The sequence below is a fragment of the Oryzias latipes genome, chromosome 5, assembly GCF_002234675.1.
Source record: "Oryzias latipes chromosome 5, ASM223467v1".
In the NCBI taxonomy this organism is placed as follows: Eukaryota; Metazoa; Chordata; class Actinopteri; order Beloniformes; family Adrianichthyidae; genus Oryzias; species Oryzias latipes.
The window spans coordinates 15022386-15039958 of record NC_019863.2 but is presented as its reverse complement, the minus strand read 5'-3'; the positions used below and the strand labels follow the sequence as shown (position 1 = coordinate 15039958).

Genomic DNA, 17573 nt, shown 5'->3' with positions numbered 1-17573 from the left:
GAACTGGTGCACATATGTTGGCGTTAATGCACATTCATCTGGCTCCTGAAATAAATGTTAATGTTTCTCAACCTGAAATAAATGGTGCTGGTAGCTTGTGCCAAAGCCTTCAGCATGATGAGTTTTGAACATTTGCTCACGCTGACAAACAGCCCAGTCAGACATCAGTGTGGTGTAGCCGTGTTCAGACGGATCCGTTCATTTTCTAACAGAGAACCAGGAGCATGCTGTCTCACCAAGCTGGAGTTGTCTCTGTTATCTGGAATTTGGCCCCCTGGTCTGCGTTTAAATTGCCGGCCTCAATAATCTGATAAATAATTCACAGGGTTGAAGGAGCCGATGAGAAAAGCAACCATGTGTCTGGAGCAAACCAGGGACAAGTGAGGAGGCTGTTCCCCAGAGAATCTGCTGGATTTCTGCAGCAGCAAAGACCTAAACGAGGCTTTTTTTATTTTCTCGTTGACGTCAAAACTAATGATGGCCAACAGTGTTTAAAGCTCATATTGGCTGGCTTTGAGCTGGCTTGACATGTCTAAATCCAGATTATAGTTGGCTTGGCTTCTTAACATCATTCCACTGTGTGTCCAGAAATAATGTTGCTAAAACGAGTGTGCTGTTATTATTTGTGACCCAAGTTCAATCCTGTAGGTATATCCAAATGCACTTTCAGAGACAAACAACACAGCACACCTGCAAAGACTAATCCGCTTTCTTTCTTCTTAATAACAACCAAATTGGCTGAGATTTTATTGTAATGGCTAACACATTGGGTCTCAATTTCAAATATCTAGATTGAGAAAATTGTATTAGTTTATTCCAAAATATTCTAAATATTAAAAACCAGAACAGAAGCAAACAGGATAGATTTGATCATGAACAAACCCACAGCAGCGTACGAGAAGTCATATTTAATATTTGAGTAAAGGTGGTGTAACAAAAGGATTCTTAGACATGCTTTACAGAATGTACAATTTAAAGTATAACAAAAAAAATGCAGCACTAAATATTAACATTGTAACAACTGCTAAACTTTGGTATAGTCATAGGAGGATCAAACAAATGCATAGGATGACTTTAGGCTGTGTTGCTGAAAAATACTGCAGGCTGAATTGATGCGACATCCAGCTCCAGTTAGGATGACTTCACAAGGCTTTAACATTTTTCTCATCACTCGATGGAAGGCATTGCACTGACTTTGGCCAGCAATAAAGAAGATAAAACTGTAATGGAAAGAGCATTGATCGGAGATTTTTTGGTCTTCAAATGGAAAATAAAACTGCAGTGATTTAAAAAAAACAAAAATCAAGCTTAGAATGTGTTGCACACATTTTGTGGTCCAAGTATAAATTCAACCAAACATAGGAGAGAAGACTCGAAAAATACAGAGCATGTCTGAGTACCACTGAGGAAGGAATGGTCCAAGGTGATTCTATACAACTATTCATAAAGTTGATCACAAAAATGAAAAGCTCAGGTGCCGCTACATCACACGGTGGCATTTCAATGCTGCATTTACACCTACAGAAGGATCAGGAAGCCGTTTTTGAAACTGCATGTAAGGTTAGTCACATCTGTAACCGTGAAGTGCAACAAGAGGATTCTCCAGGACGATTGTGAAATCTACATTCATTTACAGGAGAAACATTTCCATTTCTAGACTGAAGCACATCAACCGCCTGCTGACACTTTTCCATTTTAGAGAAAGCACCACCTGATCATATCAGTGTTTATACTGATATAAACACATACATGTGATGATGATGCAGGGACGATGTCAACTTACGTTAAAAAAAAAAAAAAAGGCTTTTTTTTTTAAATTCTAACTTCTCTGAAAATGTACAGGAGTATGGAACTCAATAGAGATCATTATGTACAAATACCTACATATATAAAATATTACAATACATTCTTTTTTTCACAGTCCAGAGCAGAAAACCAAGGCACACTCAATATGAATGGATGGATCATTTAAATGCTTTGAGCAAAAAAGTGGACAATAGATCCCTATGATGTAATCCATGTAAACTGCGTGTTTGCCACCATCAAGTGCCTGTAACACATCACTAAGAGGCCAAACTTAAACAATCAGTGCATACCGTAAAGAAAAACAAAACATCAACCAGCTCTCCCCATGGTTACTGAGAAATCCTTAAGGCCATCCACCTGTAAGGCAAAGGTAGCAAAACGGATTGTCCCATGTGCAAAGAAAATATAGACTTGGTAACTGTTCATTATTCTAAACATATAACATTATGGAATCAACAACTTCACTTTATATGGAACAAAACTAAGAATGGATGAAGCTAATATAGGATATAGTCATATATACTGATTTACACACCATATTTGCATACAAGTCATTCAGAATGGCTGTAGAAATGCTCTTCCGGGTTGTTTTTTCTGATATCATCAATCAGGAACTGCTGGTCAGGGTGCTACATCCAAAGTTTGATCCAAGTTTTCTACTTAGCAAGAGTTGCTTCTCCTAGAGTCACGAGGGCTGCCTCGAAAAAGTTCTGTACCATGAGGAAAGTGTCCCATAGCAACAGTCGTTAAGGACCGGGCTTGTGAAGATGCTACCGCGACTTGGAGTTCTCGCTTGGCAGCATTGGCCGTGGTTACTGAAAGCATCCGTGCACCTCCTCCTTTCCCAACAAGGTCATTTCAATCACTTTTCTATTTATCCAACTTAATGCAGCGGTCTTTACACAGTGGAGGATGTTAGCAGGCCATCTTGAGTGCAGCGGGCATGTAAACATACAAGACAGCATCTTTGGCAGAATGTAAGGAGTCTGTTTGGAGGTAGTGGGTGAGGGGTCAAGATGGGGTCAGGACAAAGGGTTGCAGCAACAATTCAGAGAAAGAATGTGGCAAGAGGGTAAATGACCTATGTTTGAGTCTGATGCCTGTCAGAGTTAGTCCTGTTTGAGGCACTTCTGTGGTCCTGGGTGCAAGGACTTGGGAAATGGCTAGCCGTGGCTTCAGTCTGTTCCGCTGTACAGTCGGCAGCAGAAGTCACAGAATGTGTCCTGTGAACAGTCACAGAGAGAGAAGACTCCCCGGGTTGGAGTTTTGTCGATGGAAGTTCTTCTTCTGTCCAGAAAGATCTACAAAGGTAATCTGCACAAAAATGAAAGGAGACAAGGGTCAGAGAGCAAATGGCTACAAAACTGTTGCCCTGCATTAGGTTTTTCAAGTTTTCAATTCATTACAAAAAGATAATTCTGTTTACAACGCTTTTTTAGAGAAAAAACAGATACTCCTGAAATGATCGTTCTAAACCTGCGTGTTTGTCCATTTTTTTTTTTAAATATCTTACCATTAATGTAGTGGTGCGATGGAGTGTGACCGCCCAGCACTTTGTCATTTGGGCCAAGAAAGACTGAGGAGTCGTGGTTGCTGATGAGGCCCTCCAGCGTGGCGTCTTCCTGCTGGGCATGCTCATTGAGGCTTTCTTTTAAGCCCGGTGTAGCCCTGCCCAGAGGATCATCCTCCCCCACATAAGCATAAGGGCAGTACTCCCGTGTACGAGTGTAAATGTTGGCATTGTCGTAGCAGTCGGAGCAGATGACCAAGGAACCTGGACCGCCTGGAAAGAGCATGTGTCACTTCAGAGTTTCTAGCTTTTTCCCCCCTCTATTCATTTAAACAAAAAAAACAACATTTTTGAACAGCAGCACAAAAAAAGTGTGGGTTTTTATAAAATATACATTACAGCTAATGTACTCTGAAAACTGTCTTTACTTAGAATTTTAGGCTTGTGATACAAACATTATGTAAATCTCCGGAATTTGACTGTGTAAATAAAATAGACACATTGAAATGCCTCCCACAGAGTTATGAGTCCAACAGTTTGAAATGGGCCAAAACAAACAAACCAAAGGGAATATTCACCTGCGGGGATTCCAGCTAGACCCTCATGAGCCTCCCCAGGATGGAAGCTGCTGCGGCCTGAGAACAGAGATCCCACCCTGCAGTGCAGCACGCCGTTTCCTTCAGTTTCCACCTCACTGCTCATGTCGCCATAACACACACCTGGAACAACCGGCATACGTGGTTACATTTTCCCTTTAGCAAGAGGATCATTTTAGACATAAACTGAAGCCCAACAACCATGACAACAATAAAGGGTGGGGAATTCAAAAAAAAAAAAAACGTTTTCTGTTTATTAACCCATGATTATTGAATTACTGAGCCTACAGTCCATTTCCATTAAAAGTATAAACATTAAAACCTTTATCGTCGTTTGCAGCTTCAGAAAACGTTCCATTTTATTACGTGTAGTTTTACAAAGATGAATAAAATACATACTTTTGATTCCAAAGCACTAATATGATATGAACAGAATAGAATTACCCAATAGGTTTTTTTCCGTGGAAGACAAAGCTAAAACCTTGAGCAACAGACAAAAGGTGGATGGTTAATACTAACCATCAGTGCCTTTATGAATGTAGCCATTAGAGAGGGGGGGCATGAGCTGCTGGTGGCTTCCTGCCTCAGAGCTACTGTAACCCTCCTGATGCTCTGACAAGGTTCCCTGAGAGGACAGATAACTGGGAATATCTGCTGGCAAATTCATCTCATCTGTAAAGAAACAAAAAATCAAATAAAAAAATCTTTGTTTTTTTTAACAGCACCTTTAAAGTTTCAAGCGCACAACAATCTCCAAACTAACCGGTGTTGGTGATGCTGTAGTCCTCAGTCTTCCTGCGCATGTGATAAATGACTATGACCCAGACCAGAGAAGTTCCAACAACACAGCACACCACCACAATCACCACGATGCCCACGGTGGTCCAGCCGTCCGGGTCATAACCTGCTCCAGTTTCACAGTTTGCTGACGGTAAGACACTCAGGTAGATGTGGCCGCGCTCGGTTCCCAGCGTGTTAGACATGATGCATGTGTATTTCCCCGCATCAGCTGGACCGGCGTCAACTATAATCAGAAGCTGATTGGCAGCAGCAAAGAAGTGTCGCTCAGTGAGCACCAGAGGGCCGTCGTCTTTGGTCCAGTTGAGGCGTGGCGTTGGGCTTCCCCCGGCTATACACTGAAGTACGGCGGTTTCGCCGCGGGCCACCGTCCTGTCTTCCAGTGGCCGAACAAAGGAAGGAGTTTCTACAAGAAGAAGATTTATCACATACTTTTTGGGTGAATAAAGAGCAACTTATAACCTTTTCTAACATTTGGTTTGTCACCAGTTAATGCAATTCTACTGAAATCTCGTAACAAACGCGATGATAAAATGCAGCAAGGCTTCAGTCAGAGGGCTTTCAATAATCTACATGTCCACTGCACAGCAAAGTTCATTACAATTCAGAGCAAAGATCTACATCAAGTTTTACACTAACCTCAATTCCACTGTTAAACAGCTACGTTACACGCAATTCTTTTTTAGGTCATTTTTAAACTTTTAATTTAGTTGTTTCAGCAGGCCTGATGATATGTTGTCTGTATTGTATTGGGTGTTGTATTGATTTTACTCTTTCTGCAACGAGATCCTCCAGCAAAGCAAGTTCTTTCCAAAGAAATTTAGTAATTTTCATTTTATTTAATTAGATTTTGATTTAGGCTAAAAATGGCAAAAGACCACAGAGTATGCTTTTAAAACAGCTCAAAATCTGATTAGAGTAAGTCTTTAGATAAAATTAACCTTCTAATCACAAAGGTTACTCACCCAAGACAGTAAGCGTAGCGTTCGTCGAAAGGCTGCCGGCTGCATTTTGGGCGGTGCAGCTGTAGACTCCCATGTCTTCGGTTTTAACATTAGCAATAAAGAAGATGTCATCATCTGGCATCACGTGCATGCGGCGCTCCCGAGCTGCAGGGAAATCCGTGCCTCCATCCTTCTGCCAAGCAATCTGCGGTGACGGATGACCTTCTGCTGCGCACTCCAGCCTGGCCATCGTCCCGGTGCGGATCGTAAGATCCATGGGAGTCTTAAGAAACGAGGGCATCTCTGAAATACCAAAAAAAAAAAAAAGGCTTTAAGATTAGCAGTCAGGTCCTAAAGGCTACTGAACTGACAAAATAAAGCACAACAGCAAACCATTTCTTTGACATATTTAATAACTTAAACAAACAAAATCAAAGAAAACTTAGACACATTTCTACGATACAGGCAAAACAAACAGAGGTACAGATTTATTCTCTGCATAAATTGGATCATTCTTGAAATACATGAGTATGACTCTCACCATTGACTGTAAGCTTTGCCCTGTTGGAATAGTTGGAGCCAAAGTGGTTGGAAACCACACACTGGTAACGGCCCTCGTCAGTAAAGTTGACATTGAGGAGGTGAAGGACGGTGGTGTAGATGAGCTCTCCTTCCTGATAACGAGCATAATTCTGCACTTCTGCATCATACAGCACCTCCCCGTCCTTCCTCCATGCAGTGGTCATTGGTGAGTCGCTGCTGCTGGATGCGACGCACCTCAGCGTCACATTGCTCCCACGCAAAACCACAGATGTTTCAGGGTGAGTTTTGATTTGAGGTTTTGGAAAATCCTCTGTGGAGCAGAAAGGGAAAAAACTGCATTAGTGCTAATGTAATCCTCTTCCTGCAGAGCTTTGATTGAAGATTGACTGGTGTCTTCCAGAAATTGCTGCTGATGTTCCAACATGCTTTAAAACCAAACATGAGTGAGTGCTGTCTATGTATGTGACCCTGCCTTTGCCCGGTCACAGCTGTGGTGGACTAAACCTAAACCTATGACCCCATCCATAATGAAACATCTATAAATAACAGATTGATGGAAGAAAGCACAGCTATTTGTGTTTCTGATGCTCACTCTGTTGTCATATTGTGCAATAACAAAAGCCATTAAACCAATTAGTAGTCAAGGTGGTGAGAGTGGCAGATGGAAAGCGAAGGACTCCCAAAAACAAACAGAGACTGCACTCGACTGACCACAAACGAACTCCTCCGGGCTGATGGACAGAACTTTGCGACCAAACAGATCTGCAGGATGGGCACAGACAGCGGAAACACTCTGTAGAAACGGGCTCTCTGACAACCATGGCCCAAGCCACTGCATGTGACAGTCACACAGCAGGCTGCTTGTGTTCAGGACACTGAAAAAAATAAGAACATGAGATCCAACAGCTCTCTTAATAGTCATGTCATCACTAGTCACTTAAAAATATGAGCTTTAAACATGTCAAAATATGCATTAAGCAAACATGTATATTCTAGCACGCATTGGGGCTCAATTCTTACAGAAGAGTTGATACTGATACACATCTGAGGATAAAACAAATGTACCTCTTTAGTTTTAGTGTAATGCACAGCTTATTCACATTGTTCACAAATCCAAAAACTTTCTACCTTAAGTAGAAATCTCAAGAAGAAAACCAGCAAAATGTGACTTATCTGCAAATCATACAAAAAAAAAGTAGTCTACTTGCTGTTTTGTTTATGTATGGCTGGAAAACACATTGACTGATAGAAACAACATCAACAAACTAAAAACAGTTCTAATGGAAAACTGAGTATTTTATTTTATTGAAAAGTAAAGTGTATTATAAATAAAATGCATTGTTAAAAGAGCTTGTCTAACAGGCCAACTGTCACAATGTGCTCTTTACGGCATTTGACATTATCTGGGAGTTTCATGATGACTGCCTCAGAGGCTTCACTGGTATGGACTGATCCAACCTTTCCTCCCATGCAGGAGACTGCTGTCACAGCAGGTCTCGTTATAATAGAGAATAAACTTGAGAAACCGGTTGGAATGTGCAGACATGTTCTCTAAAGCATGTTTAAAAAAGAATTATCTGCAAGTTTTAGCGTGTTTATGCAAAGTGTAGAGGCTCAGAAAAAACACTATGTTCTAAAGAACATGGAGTATTTAATTATGACAGCTACGAGTCTCTTCCTGGTTTTTACAGAGATGATTAAAAGTTGAATATGTTCTAACTCCAACTTATTCAACATAAAAGAACTTATCCGACAGTAGCTGCGTATACATGGACAAAAGTAATCAGAAAGAATGCCTGATCGGAAGAAAAATGCGTCATGTAAACACGCCGTTCGGAATACTCTGCCCCGATCAGACTTGTTCAGATCAAAATTTCTTTCCGATCGAGATAGGTGGGTTATGCCGATTGTTGATCCCATCGTGTTGCATGTTTACGGTTCATTCCGATCGTGTGTCACTACTGCTCTGGTTTAACGTCATGCATAGATGTATGTTTCACTCACTCCAGAGAAAGCTTTGGAGCTCAAACAGGACCGACCGGCTGCTCTGTGGACGCCTGTTGCGAAGCGCCGCTCTGTCCTCGCCCTGCCCTCGCCCCACTGGCTCTTCGCCTCTCCCCTCTCTTACACCCCTCACGAGGGGGTGCGGGGGAGGAGCGCTTCATGCCCCGTGACGTCTGGACCCTGCGCAGTCCGGGCTCGGGTGCCGGTGGACCGAGCGAACTGTGTCTCTGAGCAGAGCTGCCGGATTAATAACTTTGTGTTTGAGGGGAAGGGAGGATCAGGATGCTTTGCTACATGTGCGTTTTGTTGTTTTGTTATGTGTGGAAGAATTCTGACTGCAATCTGTCCCGCCGCTCTGGTTAGCGGCTGCCAGACTCAGGAGAACCGTGTGTCCGAGCAGAGCTTAGACTTCCAGCTCACACAGCTGCTTTGGGGCGGTGTGTGAGCTTTTCAAAGCAGAAATGTCACTCAGTCCTTAGAAACTGTTCAAACAATCACGTGGATTTGTATTTCCAGTCGTGTCCCGACTAAATAAAGGCTGATGGTATTCCCCAGGGCTCCAGACTAACTTTTTTCACTAGGAGCACTGTGGCCCCTAACTGAAAATTTTAGGGGCACAACCAGAAAATTTAGGGGCGCATACCGTAAATCAACATGCTAACCAAATGTACTAATTTTCACTGTATTACTAATAAATACTTTAATAATAGATGCATAAATTACAATGTGCTGTTTCTAATTCAGTGTCGCATTTTATTCTTCACTTTTGAAAATGCAACAACAGGTAAACTGACAGCACCATCGCTGTCATGACAGTACAAATAAGTAAAGAAAACGGATGGAAATTTATCTTTGTGACACCAAATAGGTGCAGCCAAGATGCACAATAAGCGTGTTTGAGATCACCCAGGTGGACGCAACGCTGCGCAGATCACCTGGTGAGACATATATTTTTGGTTTTGCTCCAACATCAACTGTCAATCATCACAAAAATATCGCGAGAAAGGGGTGGGAACAAGGGGCAAACCTACCCGGACACAGCTGAAAACTGAACTGACTGAAAGCTGCCCTATAGACTACAAAACAATGCATTATGGGACATGTGTCCTGATGGTCTTTGTAGTTGAGTGATTAATTAAAATAATTTAAAATACCAATTCATTTAAAAAGGCTACATGCATTACAAAACATCAAAATAATCATAAAATAAATTTATAATAACACAGATCATGCTAAGGGGGAGAAGAATATTAAAACTAAATTGAATGTTAAGGACAACTCCAACATCCTGTTCTCCTTCAGTCTTGCTGCAGATCCGCCTTCATCTCACAGCCCCCCCCCCCCGGCCTGGTCTCCCCAACGACCCAGGCAAGGTGCCGGTTCATCTCAAACACGTCTATCGTTGCATTTTCCCCACGTATTTTCAGTGTGTCTGAAACTAATGTTGTTTTTGCTCGAGCGTGTTTAAAGTTCAAGCCCCGTTAGCTGTCACGCATGTAGGTGTGGGACATTTGTTCTCCTCAGCTGACCATCTCCCGCGGGGGCGGTGTGCTGCCGTATCAGCCTATCATAAACCGTTTGATGCGCCGCCGTAATCGTAACCAAAACTTAACCTTCCTCCGGGTCTGTGTGACCCAGAGAAAAGTTCAGCACGGACTGCATGTATTTAGAAAATTACGAGCGAAGAGATACAGGAAAGTAAGGAACTCCTTCATGTGGTCTGGGGAGGGAGGGGGGCTGTCAGGTGTCCTGCTTTCAAGCCCTGTCATTGTCCCGCCCCCACTGTGATTGGTTGGTCATCTCCGTGCACGACAATGAAAAAGTGTCATTCATTAAAAGTGGCGGGCTGCAGTAACATTAAACCTTCATATTAAGGCGGGGGCCGCAAAATATCATCTTGGGGGCCGCAAATAGCCCGCGGGCCGCGAGTTTGAGACCCCTGCTGTACACTCTGGCACTGGTACACTAGCCACAGGTCGGAAGAACGAATCAATAGTTCACTTACTCATAGCTCAGACGCACATATCAGGTTGTGATATTTGTCTCTGTTTCCTTCCCACAGATGTTTACGCGCGCGCGAATATCTCTAGGCCCCGCCCCCTCCACATATTTTAGCCACTTACAGTGACTTATTCTTCTCACGCGCAGTGGCCGCCTCACAGACGGGCATCACGCGAGTGTCTGTGCTCGCGTTTCATGAATATGTGCGCGAGTGTGTGTCTGCCTGCGTGTGTGTGCGCTTGCGTCTCATTGATTATTTCATTGACCATTGACGTGCCCCTTCCACATTTAATGTATAAAAAAATACGTAGGGTGGGGGAGGCAAATTTACTGGTCGCACATGTGCGACTGGATGTAAAATTCAGTCGCACACTCTCAAATTTTGGTCGCAAAATGCGACCAAATGGTCGCAGTCTGGAGCCCTGTTCCCAGATATTTATGTGCAGCCAAGATGCTGACTGCGGCACTTCCAGCATGGATTTTGTGTTCATCAAAGGCTAAATGTTGTTAGCGCCTGTTAGCGTTCTCCTAACCCTTCTTCCAGCTCCGTTCTTCCACAAACAAAGCACTGACCACACAGATTAAAAATAAAATGATGAGTGAACAGGCGCTCCATAATATTCATAACATTAATAAAAGCCCATTTGGAAAAGCACATTCATCTTGTATATTACCGAGCTGCTGCATACATGTATATGGCAGCTCACTTTGTTTACAGTGGAACTCATTTCCTCTTCCGGTATTTTCAACACTACTGCGCATGCCCAAATGAATTATTCCGACCGAAAGTGTGACCATGTGAACGTTCTTTCTAATCGGAAAAGGTTTTTCTGATCCAATGTACACAGTTGGATTTTAACCCGACTATTGATCCGATCAAGATATTTTGCGCATGTAACCGCGGCTAGTGATTATAAACCTAGCACACCAAAGCTCCCCATGTAAAATGTCTATGTGGCTAAATGAGCGGAAATGTGTGTGGATACAAACGTCAACAGCAGACCGTCAAATCCTCACAGGCTGCAATATTTCACAACATTTTTATGGAAAATGCAAATATGGCTCATGTTTTCAGAGAATCTGAATTCCTGTCATGTCTTTATAATGGAACAATAACGGAATCAATCCAGACAACTAGGTTAAGAACAAGCCCCCCCCTTCCTCACATGGGCAAATGAGAGCTGCAATTTAGCATATACTCACAATCCTTTAAGCTTCAGTTGGGAGAAGGCTTGAGGGTGTAAGGACATTATGTCGTTTTTGCTCAGGTCCCTTTGGACAAAACAGAAATCTCAATTAGACACACATATTTGATCAAACAAAGTCGTTTTTTTTATATCACTAAACGGCCCTGGGACAATGTCCAAAAAACAAAACAAAAACAAACATTCATCAAGTAAAAATATGAATTTCTCTATTTCTAAGTAAAAAGATTAGCACTTTTGAATTACAATTGATTGGACATTTGATTTTTATTAAGAAACACAAAAAACAAACAACAAAATAAATGGTTTAACTCACAGATACTCCAGCTCCTTCAGGCCTTCAAAAGCTTTCTCTGTGATGGATTTGATTTTGTTTTGTTGTAAAATTCTGAAATACAAAAAAATATAAATAAACACTCAGTAAAAATGTAAAACATGCAAAATCTGGTCTTGGTTTCACCGTATTGCAAACTTTACCACCAGCTCTGCAGGTTATTTGGCAGAAAAAGGGAAACAACTCTAAAGGCATAAACATCTGTACAAGTCAGCGTTTTGCTACATATTGCATTAAGAGTAGTCCTGACTGAACTGTTTGGAGAACTGAGACAAAATAATGTGTACAGAATAGACAAATACATCTGAATATAGTTTTAAAGGGTGTGTTATTAAGTTCAAGTGTTCTCACAGATTGCTTAGCTTCTTCATTCCATCAAATAGACCAATGGAGTCTTCAATGGCCCAGGAAATCTCATTGTTGTGGATATCTCTGAAAAACAATGACACTGTTGGTTTATAACAATACTTTACACAGGTTGAACATCTCAAGTTTTCTCCTGCAACAGACTACAAGGAAAGCTTTTTGCCGCTTCTTTTAACCGTGGAGCTGTAGCGTCCCATACTTGGATGACTAGCAAGCAGAAAGACCACACTCTCAGGCTGTGCCATAGCGCCAAGCCCCCGCTATTCTGATGAGAGGATATAAGTGGCTGTTTAGAACTGATACAGTTCTTGAATGAACTGAAAAACCCAGAGGCCTTGTATTTCTACAATGGGTCATGGGCCTTTTGTTTCTCTTCCCTCACGCCTGGCAGCCTCTGAAAGAGGTCCAGCACTCCCAAATGACCCTCTCACATGAAGTATTGCAGGAAGGTTCAGGTCTCCAAGTGAAACCTCTTTTTCTTTGTAGTTCAGTGCTGGAAACAGTTTCATTTCTGTGAGAAACATGCTTGATGCACATGGGTCATCTGCATTAAACTACTATTACTCACAGTAATAGGAAAGACGAGAAACTCAATGACTCAAAGCATGAATGACTTTGCTGACAGTTTTTCTGGATGTTATAGAACACAGGCTGTAAAAATGTATGGTAATTTAAAGGCTGTTTTACCCCTTATACTGATCGTAGGAGAAGAAATTTATGGATTGCTGCAATTTACTGCAAAGACAGTGTTGCTAAACACACAGCTTTGCAGGTATATCCTCTATAACTGGGTTAGGAGATCAGCTGGTTATGTTTACATATTCAATTACCTGATCTTTTAGAGTTTTTACATTGACTGTCCAGCAGCATGTGCGTGTTTGAGGGGGAGGGGTCATACAACCTTAAGCAAGGCTTTGGCTTTTTAACAACAAAAGTTTCTATTTACATATTTTCAGGCTGCAAAATAATGATCCTCAGTCACCAGTATTTGAGTTGTTGTAGCCGTACTATACAGGGAAGGATTAGGGACGTCAGCAGCAAACATTGACTTCAACAGTGAAGTGACTCAGCCTTTCTGCGGTAATTACTCCTGACTATATTCAACACTTTTAGAGGGATCGGAATTTTAAGACCTTTTGAGCAGTTTACTGTTGCAGCAATTCACTTATCCTAAAACTACCCAGCGAGTCTAGCTAGATAAACAAATTCACATCTGTTCATGCAGTTGCTTTAGAGTCCAAGTGCTATCACAATCGATCATTGTATTAAGAAAAAGCCTTAAAACGTATTCCTACAAACTGCGAATAACACACAAAGTTTTCAAACACAACTAGGACTGAAGGCTGAAACAAACAGAACTGCAGTAGTTGTTGCTATTCATAGAAATGCACAAAACTAAGTGGAAGCCAAGACTATTTTATGGCTCAAATGACTTCTTTCAACATACATGAAAAGCTGTGTGTGTGTCAGAGCACTTACAAAGTACGTAGATTTGTCAGACCACTGAACACCCCTTCTCCCAAATGACTGATGGCATTTTCTCCCAGGTACAGGTTCTCCAGGAGACCCAATCCTATGAAAGCTGTTTCCTCCAGTCTAGTCAGGTGATTGGAAGACAAATCTCTGTACAGAACAGTCAGTCACAAAAAAAAAAAAAAACAACGTGTGTAATTCTTCAATATTTGCATTGGAAAGAACACGTTTGCATTATAATGAGGCATTTTGTCAAACTAACTATTTAGATAAAAGGAGCTAGATAATGCCAACTCATCCTAAATTACCCATCATGTGCCAGGAAACCATACACAAACTGAATCTCCAACCCAAAGGATAATGAAAAGGAGGCTGCTTGCAAACATATAGAAATATGGAATAAACACACTTACAGTAGCTCCAGCTTCTGGCAGAATTCCCAGGCATCTGGTCGGATAACTCCTACAGCATTGTGGCTGATTTGCAAGACACGAAGCATGCGGAGACCGTAAAGCCAACCTTTGTCAATCTCAGTCAGGTTGTTGTGCTCCAACTCCCTAAAAGAAAGTTTAAGGAGTAAACTCAATTCAGGAACTAACTACAGATAAGCTATACTTGTTATACTTCAAGCCTGTTAGTTGCACTAAAAGTAATTTGTAAAAGATTAGACTAACGCTGATGTAATGTCACTTTGTACTCACAATTCTTCAATGTTGGTCAGACCAAAAAAAGCCCCGTCCATTAGCTTTGAGATACCATTTCTCTGCATTTTCAGTGACCTCAGTGAGTCCATTCCCTTAAATGTGAGGCTGTCCACAAACTTGATCCTGTTGCGTTTCATTTCACTAAAAAGGGAATAATTGTCACTTGTTTTCTCTGTGATACACTGAGAACATGAAGTTATAGCAACTTCGCAAGCTGTCGACTTAACTTTGCACTTTAAAACACTTGTTATATACTTACAGAACTTGAAGCTGTGGAAGTCTGAACACTTTGGAGGGAAGCACAGCTATTCGGTTTCTGTTCAGCCTCAGCACTAGCAGGGAGCTGGAGATGTTTTCAAAGCAGCCAGGCTCAAGGACACTAATCTTGTTGTTTGTTAGATTTCTGTAGGATAAAACAGTCGGAATAAAACATGAAATACAGGAATACAAACATGAAATAGAAACAATTAAATGAGTATTTAAGTGCTTACAGATATTTCAGCTGGATGGATGGGAAAGACCCGACTGTGAGTTCAGATATGGAGTTGGAGGTCAGGTCCAGTGACTCAAGGGAGACATATGGTTGCAGCAGATACATCGACACCTCCATGATTTTATTGTGGACTCTGAATTTTTATCAAATGAAGTCTGGTATTAGTGAACATTTTTAACAATAAACCATATACGACACATGAAAGACACTGTGGTGTTAACATGTATACATTTTTTATTTTTGGTTAATTTAGCTTAATCTCTTCTGGGTTCTTTTCAAACACACTTGGCATCCTCCTCCTTCCTAATCGTCATCATGAAAGCTTTCTTAATACAAATAGAGAAACATATGATCAAATGGCCCAACTTCTCTTAAAAGTTCTACAATATGTGTGTCACACATTCAAAACATTTTCTCTCCTTTAGCAAAAGTTCTATTTTTAATGTATTGGAGTGGTGGGTGTGGACAGTGTATGGCAAGAAAAATTTATTATAACTCATGTTGTGAAAACAAGTGTTGTTGTTAATATGATCACATTGTGCCTTCCTGTAATTTAAAGCACCAGCAGCTGTGTGTGTGAAGAATAATTTTACCGATACAAAAAAGCACAAAAAAGAATGATGGGCTTACAATGACAGTGAGGTTATGTTGGAAGACCCTTCTCCAAGAAAGGGGAAAACAGTCAGCTCGTTATGATTCATGGTGCTGAAATGAAATAAACAGAACGCCGCCGTCATGCATCTTATAAATATTATTAGCAACAACCCTTTTCACAAATAGCAAAGTACAGATTGCATCTTCTAGACAGACAACTTTTTTTTTAGTAAAATTCATAAATTTATTAATAGTTTTTGTTCCTTACACTGTAAGAATGTATTACGAACCTAATTGCAAAAAAAAAAAAAAAAAATTAAAAAAATGCATGTTTATACTGCTGTAATAATAAATAGGTATTGTTGGGTAACAATGATGGTCAATTGTAAACATTTTTTCTTATATAATCCTATGTTAAGGAAATGTGGGAAAGTTAAAACTAAATTCAATCACTTGTCAATATCAGAAGTACAACATTAATAATTCTGCTGCCTTTATTTCAAAACAACAATTGGTGCTTATAACAACATTGCTACAACAAGCAGATGAAGTTTTCTACTTACACATGAGTTGTTCTTTCTGGGAGGTCTTGCGGAGGGACCAACAGCTTTTTCCTGTTGCAATCCACAATCTCTAGATCATCTTGTCTTTTCGAACAAGAACACGGAGCAGGACAGGAAGAATATCCAGCCCAGGCACCCACACAGAGCATCATGACGACAAAAGCTCGAGGAATGGGCCAACCTTCCGCCATTTTAAATGTCCTCCGACAGACAGAGGTAGCTACGTGGCTAGCTAAAGCTTCAACGAGCACGCTCACAGTTAAGACATAAAAGTATCCCAGTTGTCCCACATCGGTCTACAAACGCATATTGGATATTTATCTCACCATGACTAAAACAACAAACTTAATAAAACCACGTTTTCCAACTTGCACGAAGCATTCCAAGAAAGAGTGTCCCTTCTTCCCAGAGCCTGGAATTCCTTCCGCTCCAATCAAGATAGCTTCACGGAGCAGCAAACTGGCTAGCTAGCTCGTTGTGCGGTCCCCCCCTCACATAAATAAACATATTTTTCCTACATAATATATCGTTGGAAGCTAATAGCAATGAAACAAACCTAAATGTTAAATTCACTCAACTTGTAATATTTAGTCTCCATTTTCCCCCCGTGTTTAGTCTTTTTCAGGAAAACAAAGCTCCGTACTACGTTGACGACATAGGATATCTAAGATCCCGCCCCATTCAAGCGTGTTTACAGCTTTGCTATTGGTCCAACACGAAACTTGTCAAACATTTTCACGAATCTGATTGGTCCGTTATCAAACATGTTTTAAAGATTGCTCGGCTTATTAGAAACCGAAAAGTTTGGCACAACTAAAAGAAGTCATTTAAAAAAGTAACAGTCATGATTTAAACCCATAATCCATAAAACGTCTCTGTGTGTTCACCGTTAGTAAAAGATACACAGTGTACTTCGAAAATCAACCAAAAAATGTGTGCAAAAACTCAAGAAAAGTTTCAAAAATAAATAAATAAGAAAAGCACAATACAGCACAAGCACAGAGCAAATAAAACTAGGCCTCACATCGTAATGATATGTGTAATGATACATTAAGTATACATTTTGAAATCAGTTACATGTGAAGTGGTGTGATTCTTAAAATAAAAAAGCTGAAATAAAGTCAACATGTGTCACTAAAAATGAAAAAACCATTAACTTTTTTCTTTCAAAACTCAGACATTGTGAAGATTTAAAAAATAATAATAACTATTCATTAACTAAAATTTTAACTTTTTTAATATAAAGAGTTTTTCTTTTCTTTATTCTATTGCTTAACTACTGTAGGCCTGTTACATTTTTATTTTTTGCCTACAACCAACAAAAAAGCTCTAGATTAAGAAAACTGGGGGGTATTCCAGAAAGCAGGTTATGCTAGCTCCCACGGTAAATTTGAGGCTAAGGAAGTGGATAACCTCAGCTTTCGGTTCCAGAAATGGAGGTATGTTTCAAGGTATGTCAAGTTGCCATAGCAACTCATGCTCTGAACATAACCTGGTCTGGAGCAGGTTTAGTTGAAGGTTAGTTAGTTTTCAGAGAGGTGAAGCAGCATGGTGTGTCCATTTGAAGATAATTTAGTGGATGAAGAAGCTCAGATAATACTTTTCCCAACTGTGAGAGTGTGAAAACCGCATATGGATG

The 17573-nt window shown here is 40.7% G+C and overlaps 1 protein-coding gene across 1 annotated transcript; it reads right to left on the bottom strand.

The window, feature by feature from the left end:
• Positions 1–893: 893 nt before the first annotated feature.
• Positions 894–16607, bottom strand: lrig2 (leucine rich repeats and immunoglobulin like domains 2). Its single transcript, XM_011475037.3, has 18 exons — positions 15935–16607; positions 15408–15482; positions 14776–14910; positions 14544–14687; positions 14282–14425; positions 13994–14137; positions 13587–13730; positions 12093–12173; positions 11724–11795; positions 11406–11474; positions 6909–7072; positions 6196–6507; positions 5676–5957; positions 4676–5116; positions 4432–4584; positions 3895–4035; positions 3320–3589; positions 894–3120 (listed from the first exon to the last, which is right to left on the bottom strand). Exons 1-18 carry the CDS (start codon positions 16123–16125, stop codon positions 2888–2890), a joined length of 3195 nt encoding a protein of 1064 aa, XP_011473339.1. The 5' UTR covers positions 16126–16607; the 3' UTR covers positions 894–2887.
• Between the last annotated feature and the right edge of the window lie 966 nt (positions 16608–17573).

Coding starts and splice junctions, on each gene's coding strand:
- lrig2 (XM_011475037.3), bottom strand. CDS start 16,125: ATGGCGGAAGGTTGGCCCATTCCTCGAGCTTTTGTCGTCATGATGCTC. Junction 14,138..14,281: donor CTGACCAACATTGAAGAATT/GTGAGTACAAAG, acceptor ACTTTCTTTTAG/GGAGTTGGAGCACAACAACC. Junction 12,174..13,586: donor CTGACAAATCTACGTACTTT/GTAAGTGCTCTG, acceptor ATTGTTTTTCAG/AGATATCCACAACAATGAGA.